The sequence below is a fragment of the Nanorana parkeri genome, unplaced genomic scaffold (genome assembly GCF_000935625.1).
Source record: "Nanorana parkeri isolate BGI_ZX_2015 unplaced genomic scaffold, ASM93562v1 scaffold897, whole genome shotgun sequence".
Lineage (NCBI taxonomy): Eukaryota > Metazoa > Chordata > Amphibia > Anura > Dicroglossidae > Nanorana > Nanorana parkeri.
In genome coordinates, this window is record NW_017307165.1 from 185,813 (window position 1) to 202,622 (window position 16,810).

At 54.2% G+C, this 16,810-nt stretch overlaps 1 protein-coding gene across 1 annotated transcript in view; it reads right to left on the reverse strand.

The window, feature by feature from the left end:
* Nucleotides 1–3,465: 3,465 nt before the first annotated feature.
* EFNA1 (ephrin A1) overlaps nt 3,466–16,810 on the reverse strand; it is a 16,124-nt gene continuing 2,779 nt past the window's right edge. Inside the window, exons 2-5 of the mRNA XM_018565876.1 lie at nt 8,000–8,295; nt 6,398–6,463; nt 5,121–5,171; nt 3,466–4,135 (exon numbers count right to left, since the gene is read on the reverse strand). Of these exons, the coding sequence (XP_018421378.1) occupies nt 4,014–4,135; nt 5,121–5,171; nt 6,398–6,463; nt 8,000–8,295 (535 nt within the window). The 3' untranslated portion in view covers nt 3,466–4,013. The remainder of the gene's footprint in view (nt 4,136–5,120; nt 5,172–6,397; nt 6,464–7,999; nt 8,296–16,810) is intronic.

Sequence of the window (16,810 nt, forward strand, 5' to 3'; positions counted from 1 at the left end):
ACACCTCACATCCTGGTGACACCTCCATGTCTGCCACTAAGGTGTCACCTGTGTCCTGCCAGGAGGACTCCGGCCTACGAAGAGAGGGATCAGCATGTCAAAAGGCTGACTGGCTGCATTTCGGGTCTGCGGATTGACATCGCAGGGACAGAACCCGCTGGATTTTGGGGGGACGCAAGTTTTTTGGTGGGGGGAGGAGCTGCATGTGCAACGCTGGCTTCAGATGATATTATATATACATTTGTATCATATGTGGGGTGACACCGGAACAAGTGACGCCCCCCCATTGGAGATTTCCTGTCACTTCCTGTCCTGGTGACCACTGTAGAAAGTAAATACGCCCGTCACCGGCTGTTTTGGTGACACATAGAGAAGGTGAATCTCCCCAGTCAGCAAATCTCTGCTGTCGGAGTTCTCACGTTGTGTTGACATTCTGAGTGTGAGCTTTTGTGCAAACATCTTCCTGCCGAGTCCTCCAATGGGGTGCCAGGAAGGAAGGCGGCACTCCGCGCTGCCCCGCGGATCAGATTAACGGCGAGAGCTGTACAAACAATGCCGGAGAAGAGGAGATGTAATCTTCCCCGCCAGGAAGAGCCGCCGCCAACACTGGGTGCCATGCTGGTCTGATCCCCTCCCCCGTCCGCCAACACTGGGTGCCATGCTGATCTGATCCCCGCCCGCCAACCCTGGGTGCCATGCTGATCTGATCCCCTCCCCGTCCGCTAACACTGGGTGCCATGCTGATCTGATCCCCGCCCGCCAACCCTGGGTGCCATGCTGATCTGATCCCCTCCCCGTCCGCTAACACTGGGTGCCATGCTGATCTGATCCCCGCCCGCCAACCCTGGGTGCCATGCTGATCTGATCCCCTCCCCGTCCGCTAACACTGGGTGCCATGCTGATCTGATCCCCGCCCGCCAACCCTGGGTGCCATGCTGATCTGATCCCCTCCCCGTCCGCTAACACTGGGTGCCATGCTGATCTGATCCCCGCCCGCCAACCCTGGGTGCCATGCTGATCTGATCCCCTCCCCGTCCGCTAACACTGGGTGCCATGCTGATCTGATCCCCGCCCGCCAACCCTGGGTGCCATGCTGATCTGATCCCCTCCCCGTCCGCTAACACTGGGTGCCATGCTGATCTGATCCCCGCCCGCCAACCCTGGGTGCCATGCTGATCTGATCCCCTCCCCGTCCGCTAACACTGGGTGCCATGCTGATCTGATCCCCGCCCGCCAACCCTGGGTGCCATGCTGATCTGATCCCCTCCCCGTCCGCTAACACTGGGTGCCATGCTGATCTGATCCCCGCCCGCCAACCCTGGGTGCCATGCTGATCTGATCCCCTCCCCGTCCGCTAACACTGGGTGCCATGCTGATCTGATCCCCGCCCGCCAACCCTGGGTGCCATGCTGATCTGATCCCCTCCCCGTCCGCTAACACTGGGTGCCATGCTGATCTGATCCCCGCCCGCCAACCCTGGGTGCCATGCTGATCTGATCCCCTCCCCGTCCGCTAACACTGGGTGCCATGCTGATCTGATCCCCGCCCGCCAACCCTGGGTGCCATGCTGATCTGATCCCCTCCCCGTCCGCTAACACTGGGTGCCATGCTGATCTGATCCCCGCCCGCCAACCCTGGGTGCCATGCTGATCTGATCCCCTCCCCGTCCGCTAACACTGGGTGCCATGCTGATCTGATCCCCGCCCGCCAACCCTGGGTGCCATGCTGATCTGATCCCCTCCCCGTCCGCTAACACTGGGTGCCATGCTGATCTGATCCCCGCCCGCCAACCCTGGGTGCCATGCTGATCTGATCCCCTCCCCGTCCGCTAACACTGGGTGCCATGCTGATCTGATCCCCGCCCGCCAACCCTGGGTGCCATGCTGATCTGATCCCCTCCCCGTCCGCTAACACTGGGTGCCATGCTGATCTGATCCCCGCCCGCCAACCCTGGGTGCCATGCTGATCTGATCCCCTCCCCGTCCGCTAACACTGGGTGCCATGCTGATCTGATCCCCGCCCGCCAACCCTGGGTGCCATGCTGATCTGATCCCCTCCCCGTCCGCTAACACTGGGTGCCATGCTGATCTGATCCCCGCCCGCCAACCCTGGGTGCCATGCTGATCTGATCCCCTCCCCGTCCGCTAACACTGGGTGCCATGCTGATCTGATCCCCGCCCGCCAACCCTGGGTGCCATGCTGATCTGATCCCCTCCCCGTCCGCTAACACTGGGTGCCATGCTGATCTGATCCCCGCCCGCCAACCCTGGGTGCCATGCTGATCTGATCCCCTCCCCGTCCGCTAACACTGGGTGCCATGCTGATCTGATCCCCGCCCGCCAACCCTGGGTGCCATGCTGATCTGATCCCCTCCCCGTCCGCTAACACTGGGTGCCATGCTGATCTGATCCCCGCCCGCCAACCCTGGGTGCCATGCTGATCTGATCCCCTCCCCGTCCGCTAACACTGGGTGCCATGCTGATCTGATCCCCGCCCGCCAACCCTGGGTGCCATGCTGATCTGATCCCCTCCCCGTCCGCTAACACTGGGTGCCATGCTGATCTGATCCCCGCCCGCCAACCCTGGGTGCCATGCTGATCTGATCCCCTCCCCGTCCGCTAACACTGGGTGCCATGCTGATCTGATCCCCGCCCGCCAACCCTGGGTGCCATGCTGATCTGATCCCCTCCCCGTCCGCTAACACTGGGTGCCATGCTGATCTGATCCCCGCCCGCCAACCCTGGGTGCCATGCTGATCTGATCCCCTCCCCGTCCGCTAACACTGGGTGCCATGCTGATCTGATCCCCGCCCGCCAACCCTGGGTGCCATGCTGATCTGATCCCCTCCCCGTCCGCTAACACTGGGTGCCATGCTGATCTGATCCCCTCGCCTGCCCGCCAACACTGGGTGCCATGCTGATCTGATCTCCCCCTGTTGTCACCGGGCATGGGAAGTGAAGGACAATCTTCCAATGGGGTCAGATGTTCTGGTGACAACTGTCTAAGAGGGGTCCTCCCTTATCCTATAGAGATCGCCTCTCACTTCCTGTTCTCTAGGACAGGAAGTGAAGAGAAGTCTCCTGAACAGGACATAGGCTTTAACTCTTTACTACACTATCCACAAGCAAAGTACAATGGCGGCACATCCCCTTTAAATGTATTCGGAAACATTTTTGTCTGGGGATCCTTTTATATGTGTCCCCCATGAATGATCGCACGCAGATGTCCCCCCCTTCCGATCGGCTCCACGCCGCCTCCGCTCCGCCCATAACCGCCAAGAAAAGACACGGAGGGCTCTGAACTTTATCTTTTTATTACAGAAGATAGAAAACAGTCCTATAAAAAGCTTATATCTTTGTCTTTTGTACAATTATACACATTCACATCCAGTTGGCATCGTTCCCGGCCGGGAAGAGCGCAGGGGGGGCGGGGTTTTGGGGGTCATTTGAACACATCGGCCCGGGAAGAGCGCAGGGTGCGGGGTCATGGGGGTTGATCGCTCAGGCTTGTCCAGTTCCTCCTCCAGGTTGGGGGGGGGCTTTGTTCGGTGGTTGGCAGTTAGTGGTTTATACAGTGAATACTAAAGTCCTCTATAAATATACTCTATACAATCCGCCGTATTTACATCTGTACACAACGCGTCCTCCGCGCCAGGCCCGGCGCCAGAAATACTGTCAGTGGTTCAGCTGCGCGCTCAACGCTTTCATCTCATAGAGATTATGGGGGGGTAAGGGCAGGGGGGGGTCAGGGTACAGATCTCTGCCCGCGAGGCTCTGCTTGAGATATTGACCCGCCCCCGGCCACAGTGGCGATCAGTCCGGTGCCGGCACACGGGCGCAGCTCTGCGGAAAGTGCACCGCGGTCACGGTTCTTTGGCTACATACAAGCGCTTTGTGCGTCTTCGAGACGTTGCTTCTCTTTGGTCACGTGACTCGCGTCCAGGCTCTGTCATTTGGCACTGCTCCAGCCCTGTCCAGCTGAATACAGTCCACTCCCTAGTCCGGAATGTTCCGTCACAGTCCAAGCGCCAGGACTAAGGGGAAGAGGAGCCCAACGATGATGAGTGAGGAATGTCTGCTGGCGGAATTGTGAGCGATGCTCTTCATGACTCCCGGGAGGTCATCTGATGGGCCATCTGTAGAGAGAAGAGGAGGAGGTTGTGAGAATTCCGTCACCTGATGGAGGGGGTCAGGGGGGAGGACATGTAACCAGCCAGAGGGGTAAGGGTGAAGGACCTGTGACCAAGTGGAGGAGTCAGGGGGGAGGACGTGTGACCAGCCGGAGCAGCCAGGGGGAGAACAAGTGACCAGCCGGAGGAGACAAAGGGTCAGGGGGAGGACATTTGACCAGGTGGAGGGGCCAGGGGTTCTGAGGGGAAGGTGTGTGATTAGCCAGAGGTGAGAAGGACCTGTGCCCACCTGGAGGGGTCAGGGGGGAGGATGTGTGACTAGCCAGAGAACAAGTGACCAGCTAGAGGAGCCAAATGGTCAGGGGGAGGACATTTGAGCAGGTGGAGGGGCCAGAGGTCCAACGGCAAGGTGTGTGACCAGATAGCTAGGTAAGGGTGAAGGACTTGTGACCAACTGGAGGAGTCAGAGAGGAGGATGTGTGACCAGCCGCAGCGGCCAGGGGGAGAACGAGTGACCAGCCAGAGGAGCCAAAGGTTCAGGGGAGGACATTTGACCAGGCAAAGGGGCCAAGAGTCTGGAGGGGTAAGGACTTGTGACCACCTGGAGGGGTGACTGGCCGGAGGGGTCAGGAGGGAGGACATATGACCAGCAGGAGCAGCCAGGGGGAGAACAAGTGACCAACTTGAGGGGCCAAGGGTCAGAGGGGTGGACCAGTGACCAGCTTCTCCTATTCTTCATAACTGAAGACAAAGACCTCACCATTCTGGAGGATCTAGAAAACCCTCAGCGTCCCTTTTAACATGTACTAGAGGCCGGGAAATAACACGAAGGCTGAGGCTCGGCACAAGGCCGGGGAGTTAGCAGCTCAGCATCTGGATCTCATTGCCGGGAACAGGGCGGGAAGGGCGGCTGACATTGAGGTGAGTCCCCGGGGCCAGTGCTCTACCCTGCTCTAATTACAGCAAGCAGCAAAGCACCATGGGAACTTACCCGAAAGGACTCCGGCTCGCGGGGTGTGGACATTGGTGAGCGGCTGCTGAGCTGCAGAGACAAAGAGAGAACAGTTATTACATGGACTGAGGGACTTTTTACCTCCACCACCCACTGCAACAAGCTTTATTGATACTGGATAGGGAAGACAGACATGCTTTCCCTTGTCAGACATGACTCCGCCCACTGACATGTTTTACCCAATCCTAGGAGGTCCTATGGGAATATTTTAGCATTCTTATCATGCTGGACTTTTTGACCCCATCTGAGTCACCAAAACAATTGTTCGAGCCACACGGACAGACGGTAAATGATTTAAAAAAATTGATTCGGCTCGAGCTCTGTCTGGGAAATTGTGTGAGTAAAGTTATTCTAGCTGGCAGGAAACGAGCCCTGCGTCTGGTGCCAGAAAAATACCTTCCCCCTCACAGGGATCAGGAGGATGGATCCTGGCAGAGATTGGACTCTTTAGGAAGTGATATTCAGATCAGTACATGTGGGCCCAGATGAGCTCACAGAGTTCAATAGCCAGTCAGCCTGATAGCACTGGACTCAGAAGTTGGTAATTTGGCGCCCCGACTCGGCAGTTGGCGCCCCGGCTTGGAATCGGGAGGATGGATTGATGGCAGAGATTGGTCACTTAAGGATGCCCTTGCCAATGGCAATATTCAGATTGGCCGCATTGAGTACATGGGGGGGGGGCAGACAAGAGCTCACAGAGTTCAGTAGCCAGTCAGTCTGATATCACTGGACTCAAAAAAGTTGGTAATTTGGCGCCCTGACAAAGGAGGATGGATCCTGGCAGAGATTGGACTCTTTAGGAAGCAGTATTCAGATCGGGGTCATGGGGGCCCAGATGAGCTCACAGAGTTCAGTAGCCAGTCAGTCTGATATCACTGGACTGGATATCACTGGTAATTTGGCACCCCGGCTTGGAATCGAGAGGCTGGATTGATGGCAGAGATTGGTCACTTAAGGATGCCCTTGCCAATGGCAATAGTCAGATTGGCCGCATTGAGTACAGGGGGGGGGGGCAGACATGAGTTCAGTAGCCAGTCAGTCTGATATCACTGGACTCAGAGAAGTTGGTAATTTGGCGCCCCAACTCGGGATCGGGAAGATGGAATGGTGACAGAGATTGGTCATTTTTTTAAGGCATTTTGGTGCCGTGGCACAGCAGATTTGTTCAGCCCCGGCGTAGTCTGTGGCATCTATCTAGCTCCCCCGGTGAAATACCTGACCCGCCAAGCTTTGGGGACAAATGTCCGGCTACTTACTGGCTTTGCCGCCCACGTGGACCTTCAGCTTGAGGCACGACTCGCCGTGATGGTGGATGGGTTTGGCTGCAAAGACAAGCGAATGTCATGGTGAGATACAAGACAGAAGCTGGAGGATGACCCCCACCCCTTCTTCACCCGGCACACAATGGACAATCTCCCGGCAGGAACCCCCCTCCTCCCTCCCGCCATCCTGAACTTATTGTGCTGATTCCTGCAAAGAGGACCTGTCTGCACTACGCTGACACACCCCGCACAGACATCGTCAGACGGCAGTGTCCTGTCCGTGCTTGCGTTGGGATGAGCCGCGCCGTGCCAGCACAGACTCGTTCCCAGGAGAGCCGCCTCTGGAACAAAGGCCGGGGATTACTCTGCGGATCCCCCAAAACACAGCTGTGTGTATGGCCACAAATCCACCGTGTGAGGGAGAGACAACCTCCCATATGGAGGGATAAGGGGGGGGGGGGACTTCAATATCAGCATAATCGCGGCCGGCGTGATCCAAATTGCTCTAGCATTGGGGTAAAAACAGACCCCGATCGTGCCAAATAGTGATCACATTGCACGTTGTCTGTATATATTTAATGTTATCTGGCAGTGATTGTTTGCAGGAAGTAAGCCGTGCGCAGGGAAAAGTCTTCCCCCTGAGAGTGGAACTTTAACATAGCTGAAATGCGTTTAGATAAACTGCCGATGGGCTTTTATTGCGTGCAGAGTAATAGAAGGTGGCTGTTGTGCTGCCTCTGCTTGCCCTTTACCGGGAAGCTTATCGGATCTGTTTTCACTTGCCAAAGTCCCATCAGATAACAGAAAAAGCCGGTTTTTGTTCATTCTTAGCGGGATGAAGTGAGGGCATTGAAAGCAGCTCCGCTATAAACGGCATTAATGATTTAACTTTCCTTTGAACTCAGTCACTCCATGGTGGCTTCTATCCCATGAGTTCTACAGCGGTGGGATGTCCCTCTGTGGTTCACGGTGGAGCTGGGAACCGAGGGCGGGGATGGTGGGAACCTCTCATAATCTACACAGCATGTGGGCAGAGGTGGGAACTCAACTCAGGGATGGTGGGAGCTCCTTATAATGGGCACAGCAGGTGTACAGACCCGGGAACTCAGCTTAGAGATGGTGTGAGCCCCTCATAATGGGCACAGCTGGTGTACAGAGCCGGGAACTCAGTAGAGGGATGGTGGGAACCCCTCATAGGGTGCACAGCAGGTGTACAGACCCGGGAACTCAGTAGAGGGATGGAGGGAGCTCCTCATAATGGGCACAGCTGGTGTACAGAGTCGGGAACTCAGTAGAGGGATGGAGGGAGCTCCTCATAATGGGCACAGCTGGTGTACAGAACCGGGAACTCGACTCCGGGATGGTGGGAACCCCTCATAATAAGCACAGCAGGTGAACAGACCCAGGAACTGAGCACATGGATGGTGGGAACCCCTTATAATGCACATGGCATGTGGGCAGAGCTGAAATCTTGGCTCATGGATGGTGGGAGCCCCTCTTAACGGGCATAGATGGTGTGCAGACCCTTCCCAAGAGACATATTAAACTGTTCCTGTTCACAATAACCTCTCCGCCTGTTATGTTGGTGGCACTTACAGATATAATAGTAGCTGTTTCCCTCCTTGAACTCCTTCCCAAGGCTGAAGGCGGTAAACTTCTGGAACTTCTCGCGGAACCTCTCGGGCCCGTGGGGGGCAAAGGGGTTGTCGCACTCCCACCGGACCTGGTTCTTGGAGAGCGGTTTGCAGGTGGTGTACTCCTCATAATCCACCAGGAAGAGGGTGTAGCGCTCCACCGTCCTCCCCGGGACGTTCTCCTCCTCGTAGTGTGGGCAGACAATGTCCAAGTAGTCGTTGAGTTGGACTCCTACCGAGTAATCGTCCCACAGGAAGCTGCGGAGAGCAGAGAGACGGGTTAGAGCAGGGAAACAAGAGTCTATCTTAAAGTGGACACTTAAAGAGGCCCTGTCACTTCTTATCAGTGATTGCAGATTTCACTTCTTGACCTGTGGCCACAACAGGAAGTGAGAGAAAATCCCTTGAAAGGGAGGGAAATCCCCTCCTTAGACATTTGGCACCAGAACAGGAAGATTTTCTCTTGCTTCATGTTCTGGTGACAACGCAAACATTTTGGATTTTCCATCACATGACAGTGGTCACAGGACATACAAATAAATACATTTAAAATCAAGCATAAAAGTGTTTCATTCCCCTAACATGCAGATTGTGAGGTATGTGAGTTATGAAAAGCACGCCCTGTTCCATTAATCGTGTTTTTTGCGGCCCTTCCCGGAGCGCGGAGGACAAAGCGCCCATCATTCTGGAATAGTTTCCTGTCTTGTCACACACAATGCTGCCTTGTACCCGATTAGGGCTCGGTATAAACTTAGAAAACAGTAAAATGATAAAAATGAGGCAGGACAATGAGGGGGCTATGGTGGGAAGAGTCGACTGTATGGCTCCTATTGCGTCAGTGTGGAAGGGACTATTCCACCAACACCCCTCTACTAATGGGGTTCACCATTCTACCACCGACACCCTTCTAGTGATGAGGTTCATTATTCTATCAAAACTCCTCTACTGATGGGGTTCACCATTTTACCAACACACCTCTACTGATGAGGTTCAGAATTCTACTGCCGACACCCTTCTAGTGATGAGGTTCATTATTCTATCAAAACTCCTCTGCTGATGGGGTTCACCATTCTACCAAGACCCCTATACTGATGAGCCCTCCACTGATAAGTTCACCATTCTGCTGATGGGGTCCACCATTTTACCAACACCCATCTGCTGATGGGGTCCACCAGTCTACCAACTCTCCTCTGCTGATTGAGTTCGGAATTCCACCAACACCCCTCTACTGATGAGCCCTCGACCGATGGGGTTCACCATTCTACTGACAGCCCTCTACTGATGAGGTTTACCATTCTACCGCTGACACCTTCTAGTGATGAGGTTCATGATTCTATCAAAACTCCTCTGCTGATGAGATTCTACCAACACCCTTCTACTGATGAGGTTCAGAATTCCACCAACACCCCTCTACTGATGAGGTTCACCATTGTACCAACTCCCCTCTACTGATGAGGTTCAGAATTCCACCAACACCACTCTACCGATGAAGTTCACCATTCTACCAAGACCCCTCTGCTGATGGGGTTCATCATTCTACCGACACCATTCTATGATGAGGTTCATCATTCTATCAACACCCCTCTACTGATGAGGTTCACCATTCTACCAAGACCCTTATACTGATGAGCCCTCCACTGATACGGTCCACCATTCTACCAACCCCCTCTGGTGATGGGGTCCATCATTCTACCAACACCCCTCTACTAATGGGGTTTACCATTCTCGTACTCTGGTGGGAGGGGCTCAGTGATCTGTCACACAGGACCGATTGATAAATGTTTTGCATTGATCATACAAACTCATGACCTGAATGATCCGGAATTTTTGTTCTCTGGTAAACAAGGATGTTCGTGTGCAATCTCACAGCCTGGGGCTACCGATGGTGACCCCCGGGCGATGGAAAGTCTCATCTGCGTAATGGTGAGTCAGCCAGGAAAAGGAACATGTAGAGTTAAATGCTGTGCTCGGTGTCAGGTGGGAATAGCCGCCTCACCCTGACACTTGCGCAATGTGCAGATCATTGCTGCCCGCAATCATGTCTGGAGGATTCTGAGAATTTCTACTCCTACACTGAGCACAGATAAAGAGACCCTGTCATTGTAAGCTTGCCCACCAAAGGCGTTCTAGCCGCTCATTACATCGGTTTGGGAATGTTGACCGTTTATTGGTTGAGGTTTGGGAACAAAATAGCCGTTGCCAATATATACGACAGGTCCACTTTATTTTCAGGTGAAAAAAAAATAAATTCTCATATGAACGCCACTTGGCGCACCAAAAGCAGGGCCAGCCCTGTGGTGTACCAGGCATCTCGGCGGGCCACGCATGGGCCCTGGTGAGCCTTGTGTCAGTCTAAGCAGTTGGTTCCTGTCAGCCTCGGGGTGTTAAACATCCTCATTAACCCCAATCCCCCCTGCAGACAGACCGGCTCCACTCCACACTGATCCTGTCACAAGGTCAAACCATGAAAGGGGCCGGGGCCCAGGGGACCTGGGGGCCACAACGTCTCCGACACCTGGAAATCTTGCCTAGACCCTGCAGTGAAATGGGAGACGCTTGACTTCCCCCACCAAAGCCCATTTTATGTCTGTCTTCCTTTTCCTCTATCAGCATCTTTACTGTCATCTCCATCCGCAAATCCAGCTCCAGGTCACCTATCCCCCCCTCCCCCCATTCATTTCTCTCTCTGTCTTCATTGTCTCTCTCTTTCCTGTCCCATATGGAGGATAAGAGTTCAGTTCTTCTCTCGCTCCCTCTCTTCTCTCTCGCTCCCTCTCTTCTCTCTCCTCTGTTCTTTCTTCTCTGTATCTCTTCTCTCTTCTATTTCTCCCTCTCTGTCCTCCTTCACTCCTTTCCCACTCTTCTCGTCTCTCTCTTCCCATCTCATCTTTTTATCTCTCTCCTATCACTTTCTTCTTCCTCTCCTTTCTCTCTCTCTTTCCCCTCTCCTCTCTTCTCTCCCCCTCTCTCTTCTTTCACCCCCTCCTCTCTTCCTCCCCTTCCTCTCTTCCCCTCTCTCTTCTTTCACCCCCTCCTCTCTTCCTCCCCTTCCTCTCTTCCCCTCTCTTTCCCCTCTCCTCTCCCCCTCTCTCTTCTTTCACCCCCCTCTCTCTTCTCTTCTTTCCCCCCTCCCTCTTTCTCCTCTCCCTCTCTTCTCTCTCCTGTCCCACTCTTCTCTCCTCTTTCTTCCTCTCTCTTCTCTCTCCTCTCTTTCGCTCTTTTCTCTCTTTCTCTCCTCACTTTCTTCTGCCTTTCTACTCTCTCTTCTTCCCCTCTCCTCTCCCTCTTTCCTTGCTCTCTTGTATCTCTCACTCCTCTCTTTACTCACCCTCTTTCTCTCCTCTCTTCTATCTCCCCTCTCCTGACTTTTCCTTCTCTTTATTCTGTACTCCCCTTTCTCTCGGTGTTTGGGTGCTCCGCCTCTCTCTGTACTCCCCTTTCTCTTGGTGTTTGGGTGCTCCGCCTCTCTCTGTACTCCCCTTTCTCTCGGTGTTTGGGTGCTCCGCCTCTCTCTGTACTCCCCTTTCTTTCTGTGTTTGGGTGCTCCGCCTCTCTCTGTATTCCCTTTCTCTCGGTGTTTGGGTGCTCCGCCTCTCTCTGTATTCCCCTTTCTCTCGGGGTTTGGGTGCTCCGTCTCTCCATACTCCCCTTTCTCTCGGGGTTTGGGTGCTCCGTCTCTCCATACTCCCCTTTCTCTCGGGGTTTGGGTGCTCCGTCTCTCCATACTCCCCTTTCTCTCGGGGTTTGGGTGCTCCGTCTCTCCATACTCCCCTTTCTCTCGGGGTTTGGGTGCTCCGTCTCTCCATACTCCCCTTTCTCTCGGGGTTTGGGTGCTCCGTCTCTCCATACTCCCCTTTCTCTCGGGGTTTGGGTGCTCCGTCTCTCCATACTCCCCTTTCTCTCGGGGTTTGGGTGCTCCGTCTCTCCATACTCCCCTTTCTCTCGGGGTTTGGGTGCTCCGTCTCTCCATACTCCCCTTTCTCTCGGGGTTTGGGTGCTCCGTCTCTCCATACTCCCCTTTCTCTCGGGGTTTGGGTGCTCCGTCTCTCCATACTCCCCTTTCTCTCGGGGTTTGGGTGCTCCGTCTCTCCATACTCCCCTTTCTCTCGGGGTTTGGGTGCTCCGTCTCTCCATACTCCCCTTTCTCTCGGGGTTTGGGTGCTCCGTCTCTCCATACTCCCCTTTCTCTTGGTGTTTGGGTGCTCCGTATCTCTCCGTACTCCCCTTTCTCTTGGTGTTTGGGTGCTCTGTCTCTCTCTGTATTCCCCTTTCTCTCGGTGTTTGGGTGCTCCGTCTCTCTCTCTCTTTCTCTCTGCCTCATAGAACATTCAGAATGAAAGTCACATAATTAGAAAGACTGAAAGAAAATGGCGTTGAGCGCAGCCATTGAAGCAGACCACGTTTAAATGTTAATTCCCTCTAATTGAGGAGCCGCTTGTCCAAGAGACCTTCAGCTATCCATTCATAGCGGAGGGTGAGGAAGGAGCAGGCAGTGGTTCCTTTTACCGCACTGCTGTGGACGTGTCTAACGCGGACCACCCAGAAACCAACGCGGCCACCTCCACCGGGAGGCTGCTCCCTGTATGGACACCCCTGGTGTCCCTGTGTAGCGGGAGGATTCCTGTAATGGGGAAGGGAGGGGGATGATGGTGGTTGTTCCAGCTGGAATGCAGCCACAGCACGCACAGAGCAAGCACCTGGACTCCACTCATTATGTGTACGCTGTCATCTCTGGGCAAGAATCGGACACCTGGGCCTGTCCAAAAATGGGGGGAGGAGGGGGGGATGTTCAGGGCAGAGGGCCAGAAAACATGGGATCTGACTCAGAACGCTCAGACCGTCCTAACAGCAAACTTTAGAAACATTGAATGAAAGAACAAATCATAATCACTCAATGGTACCATTGTGAAGGGTTACTCCACCCAACGTGGACTTCACGCTTGTGCACGTCAGCTCCAGGTCACGAGTGGTGTGACTTGAGTGGTGTGACAATTGTTGGCTGGAAATGCAAAAAGTTTTGGTAAAGTTCTTTTTTTTTGGCTCGGGCTGGTTTTAGGAGTTGATGCCGAAGCGACTCCATTGTTTTGGTGGATTCTGGGAAAGGAGTTCCATCTCCGTGGACATCTCTCCACCAGAAGAATGAGCAGGTCCACTCTCACCCTTTAGCTCCAGCACCGGCCACGGCACCACTTTCCGAGCAGGAAAGTTTGGGAGAAGAAGTGTTTCCTCCGGGTGAACAAGGCCGAGCCCTTGTTGTTTTGGCAGAGCGCGTCTTGGAGCGCTGCCACCCGAGGAGCAGGGTGCCTTTTTTCGCTCGGCACGTAATCCCGCGTTAATCATTTACTGGCCCCCGATAGCGGGAGCGGCCTAGAAGAAGACGACGTGTGAGTTTAGGCTGCTCTCCCGGCCAGGCCCCAAAGCTCTTGTTTGCTTTCTTTTTGTTTTGTTTTTTACCGAGACCCACATTGTGGCGCGGACTCCCTGTGTACAACCGAGCGCATTGTCTCCGGACGCGGGGAGGGGAACGCCGCAAACAGCGCCCTTTTGTTCTCCCCATTCGTGTCACCCTAATGAAGGCCCATTAAAAAGCACAAGTGGCCCTTGATAATGTGGAAAGCTCTCGTCTTCTGTTATCGTTGGCGTGACATGTGATGAGCGGGGAGCCGTATTGTGGCAGAGAAAAGTCTTTCACAATCTATACGCAGACAGCGAGCGCCCACATTTCACTTCTGCGGTATAGACGTTGGCACGGACTAGATAAACACCCCCCTCCTCCCCCGTGCGCCTACGTCTGATCCCATCATCCCAGTTCCCGGCACCCAAACAACTTTCCCACACTGCCCGGCATCTCTTCCTTCCTGTCCCATTCTGACACTCTTCACCTGTGTGCCACGGCATGTCCCTGCTCCTGCCACACACCATGTGATCGACCCGCAGTCTACAGTGTGCCACCTTTTTTGGCTTCCCTCACCCACCACCTACAATAATTGCTCTGACCTCTCACCCAGCATCTGTGCGCACCCCTCATCTCTGCTCACCCCGTATCTCTGCACACCCCTCGCACCACATCTTTGTGCTCCCCTCTCTCCACATCTCTGTGCTACCATCTCTGCGCTCCCCATCTCTGAGCACCCCTCACCCGTCTTTTCTGCACACTCCTCACACCCCAAATCTGTCCACCCCTCACCTCTGCACTCCTCCTATATGATCACCCCTCTCCCCATATACCTGCACCCCTCACCCTGTATCTCTTTGCCCACTCCTCCTGAATTTTTTTCACCCCTTACCACGTATCTCCCTACCTTCTCACCCCAGATATCTCTTCCCCTCACCCCGTATCTCACTACCCTCTCACCCCGTATTTCCCTACCCTCTCACCCCGTATTGCCCTACCCTCTCACCCCGTATCTCCCTACCCTCTCACCCCGTATCTCCCTACCCTCTCACCCCGTATTTCCCTCTGTACACAGACAGGTCTGCTCAGTTCTCTGTATTCCATCAAACTGGTCCTTCCACTTCTCACCCAGTGCCTCCATCCAGTAACCTGACCTTCCCCAGCACCTGATCTGCAGATAATTCTCACCGGGGACACAGAGCAGCGGCCGTATGGGACTCTCGCCCTGTGTTTTGCAGAGGATTAGAATCCCCAGCGAGCCTCATGTTTGTGTCACTGCCAACCCTGCACAGCGCCAGCACCAGAGCACCCAATCCGCACGCAGCGTTTATTCTCCTAAAATCAGTAAACGGTGGCCTCTGATTGGATGCTCCGGATTCCAGGGGCTTAACATTGAGATTTCATTAAAATGGAGAGATTTAGCTATCACCCTCACAGGCTATGTGCCTCTGCCCACCCCAGGACGCAGCTTATGCAGGAACAGAGCAGGGAGTATAAAGGTGGACCATGGGAGCTCGGTATGCAGTGTGGTAACCCAAGAATAGTGAACTCTGGCAGCTGGTAGTGAATGCTTCATTTCATGTGTTTGTGCAGCGCTGGGAATCTGGCGTGAGTGGCAGCGGCGGCGGGGGGAGTGGCAGGGATTGTCCTGGCAGGCCTGCCTGTTGTTTTGCCTGGAAGGCGTGTAGATAAGGCCGTCACCTGAGTGCTTCGACCTGTTTATTACCCTCAGCCATACATTCACCTGACAGTGCAGTGCCCCTCCCCCCCCTGCCTGCACCACTGCATACATCCAGGGTTACTATAGCTGCGGCTCCGGCCTCCATACACACAGGCTGGCACGGTGCCCGGGTGAGGTGGGGGTAGGACTGCTCCGGCCTGAGAAAGGAAAGAGGAGACGGGAGGTTTCCTGAGCAGATTTCCTACAGGAAAAAAACAGGACGCCGCTTACTACTACATTGTACTCTGCGCTGTGACCTCCTGGAAGTGTTTACCAACAACGACCAACTACAGGGTGCCGCCTCTGTGTGTAAAGTGCACCGCGCGCAGCCGGAGTATGTCTATACTACACCGCGGACATAGCCGGAGTGCCCCCTGTACCACACCGTGCATAGCCGGAGTGCCCCCCGTACTACACCGTGTACCTCCAGAGTGCCCCTATACTACACCGTGTACATCCAGAGTATCTCTATACTACACCGTGTACATCCAGACTATCTCTATACTACACCATGCACATCCAGACTATCTCTATACTACACCGTGTACATCCAGAGTATCTCTATACTGCACCGCGGACAGCCAGAGTATGTCTATACTACACCGCGGACATCCGGACTGCCCCCCGTACCACACCGTGCATAGCCGGAGTGCCCCCCGTACTACACCGTGTACCTCCAGAGTGCCCCTATACTACACCGTGTACATCCAGAGTATTTCTATACTACACCGTGTACATCCAGAGTATCTCTATACTACACCGCGTACATCCAGACTATCTCTATACTACATCATGTACAGCCGGCGTGCACTAATACTGCACCATGTACAGCCGGCGTATGTCTATACTGCACCGCGGACAGCCGGCGTATGTCTATACTGCACCGCGGACAGCCGGAGTGCCCCCCGTACCACACCGTGCACAGCCAGAGTGCTCCCCGTACTACACCGTGTACCCCCAGAGTGCCCCTATACTACACCGTGTACCTCCAGAGTACCTCTATACTACACCGTGTACATCCAGACTATATACTACACAGTGTACATCCAGAGTATCTCTATACTACACAGTGTACTTCCAGAGTACCTCTATACTACACCGTGTACATCCAGACTATGTCTATACTACACAGTGTACATCCAGACTATCTCTATACTACACCGTGTACCTCCAGAGTATCTCTATACTACACCGTGTACATCCAGAGTACCTCTATACCACACCGTGTACATCCAGACTATATACTACACAGTGTACATCCAGAGTACCTCTATACTACACAGTGTACATCCAGAGTACCTCTATACTACACAGTGTACATCCAGAGTATCTCTATACTACACAGTGTACCTCCAGAGTACCTCTATACTACACAGTGTACATCCAGAGTACCTCTATACTACACCGTGTACATCCAGACTATGTCTATACTACACAGTGTACATCCAGACTATCTCTATACTACACAGTGTACTGAGTGTTTCTATACTGCGGTTTGGGAAGCTGCACATGTGTGTACAGGCCTGGTGCCGCGGTGCGGAGCTGGGTGTACGCTTTGTTTGGGGTTGGGTGTGAGAGAGTTTATTGAGCTTTTTATGAGCTCATTGCTGCCAGGCGACTTCTTACATCTGCACCACATCACAGGGCACAATATAGAC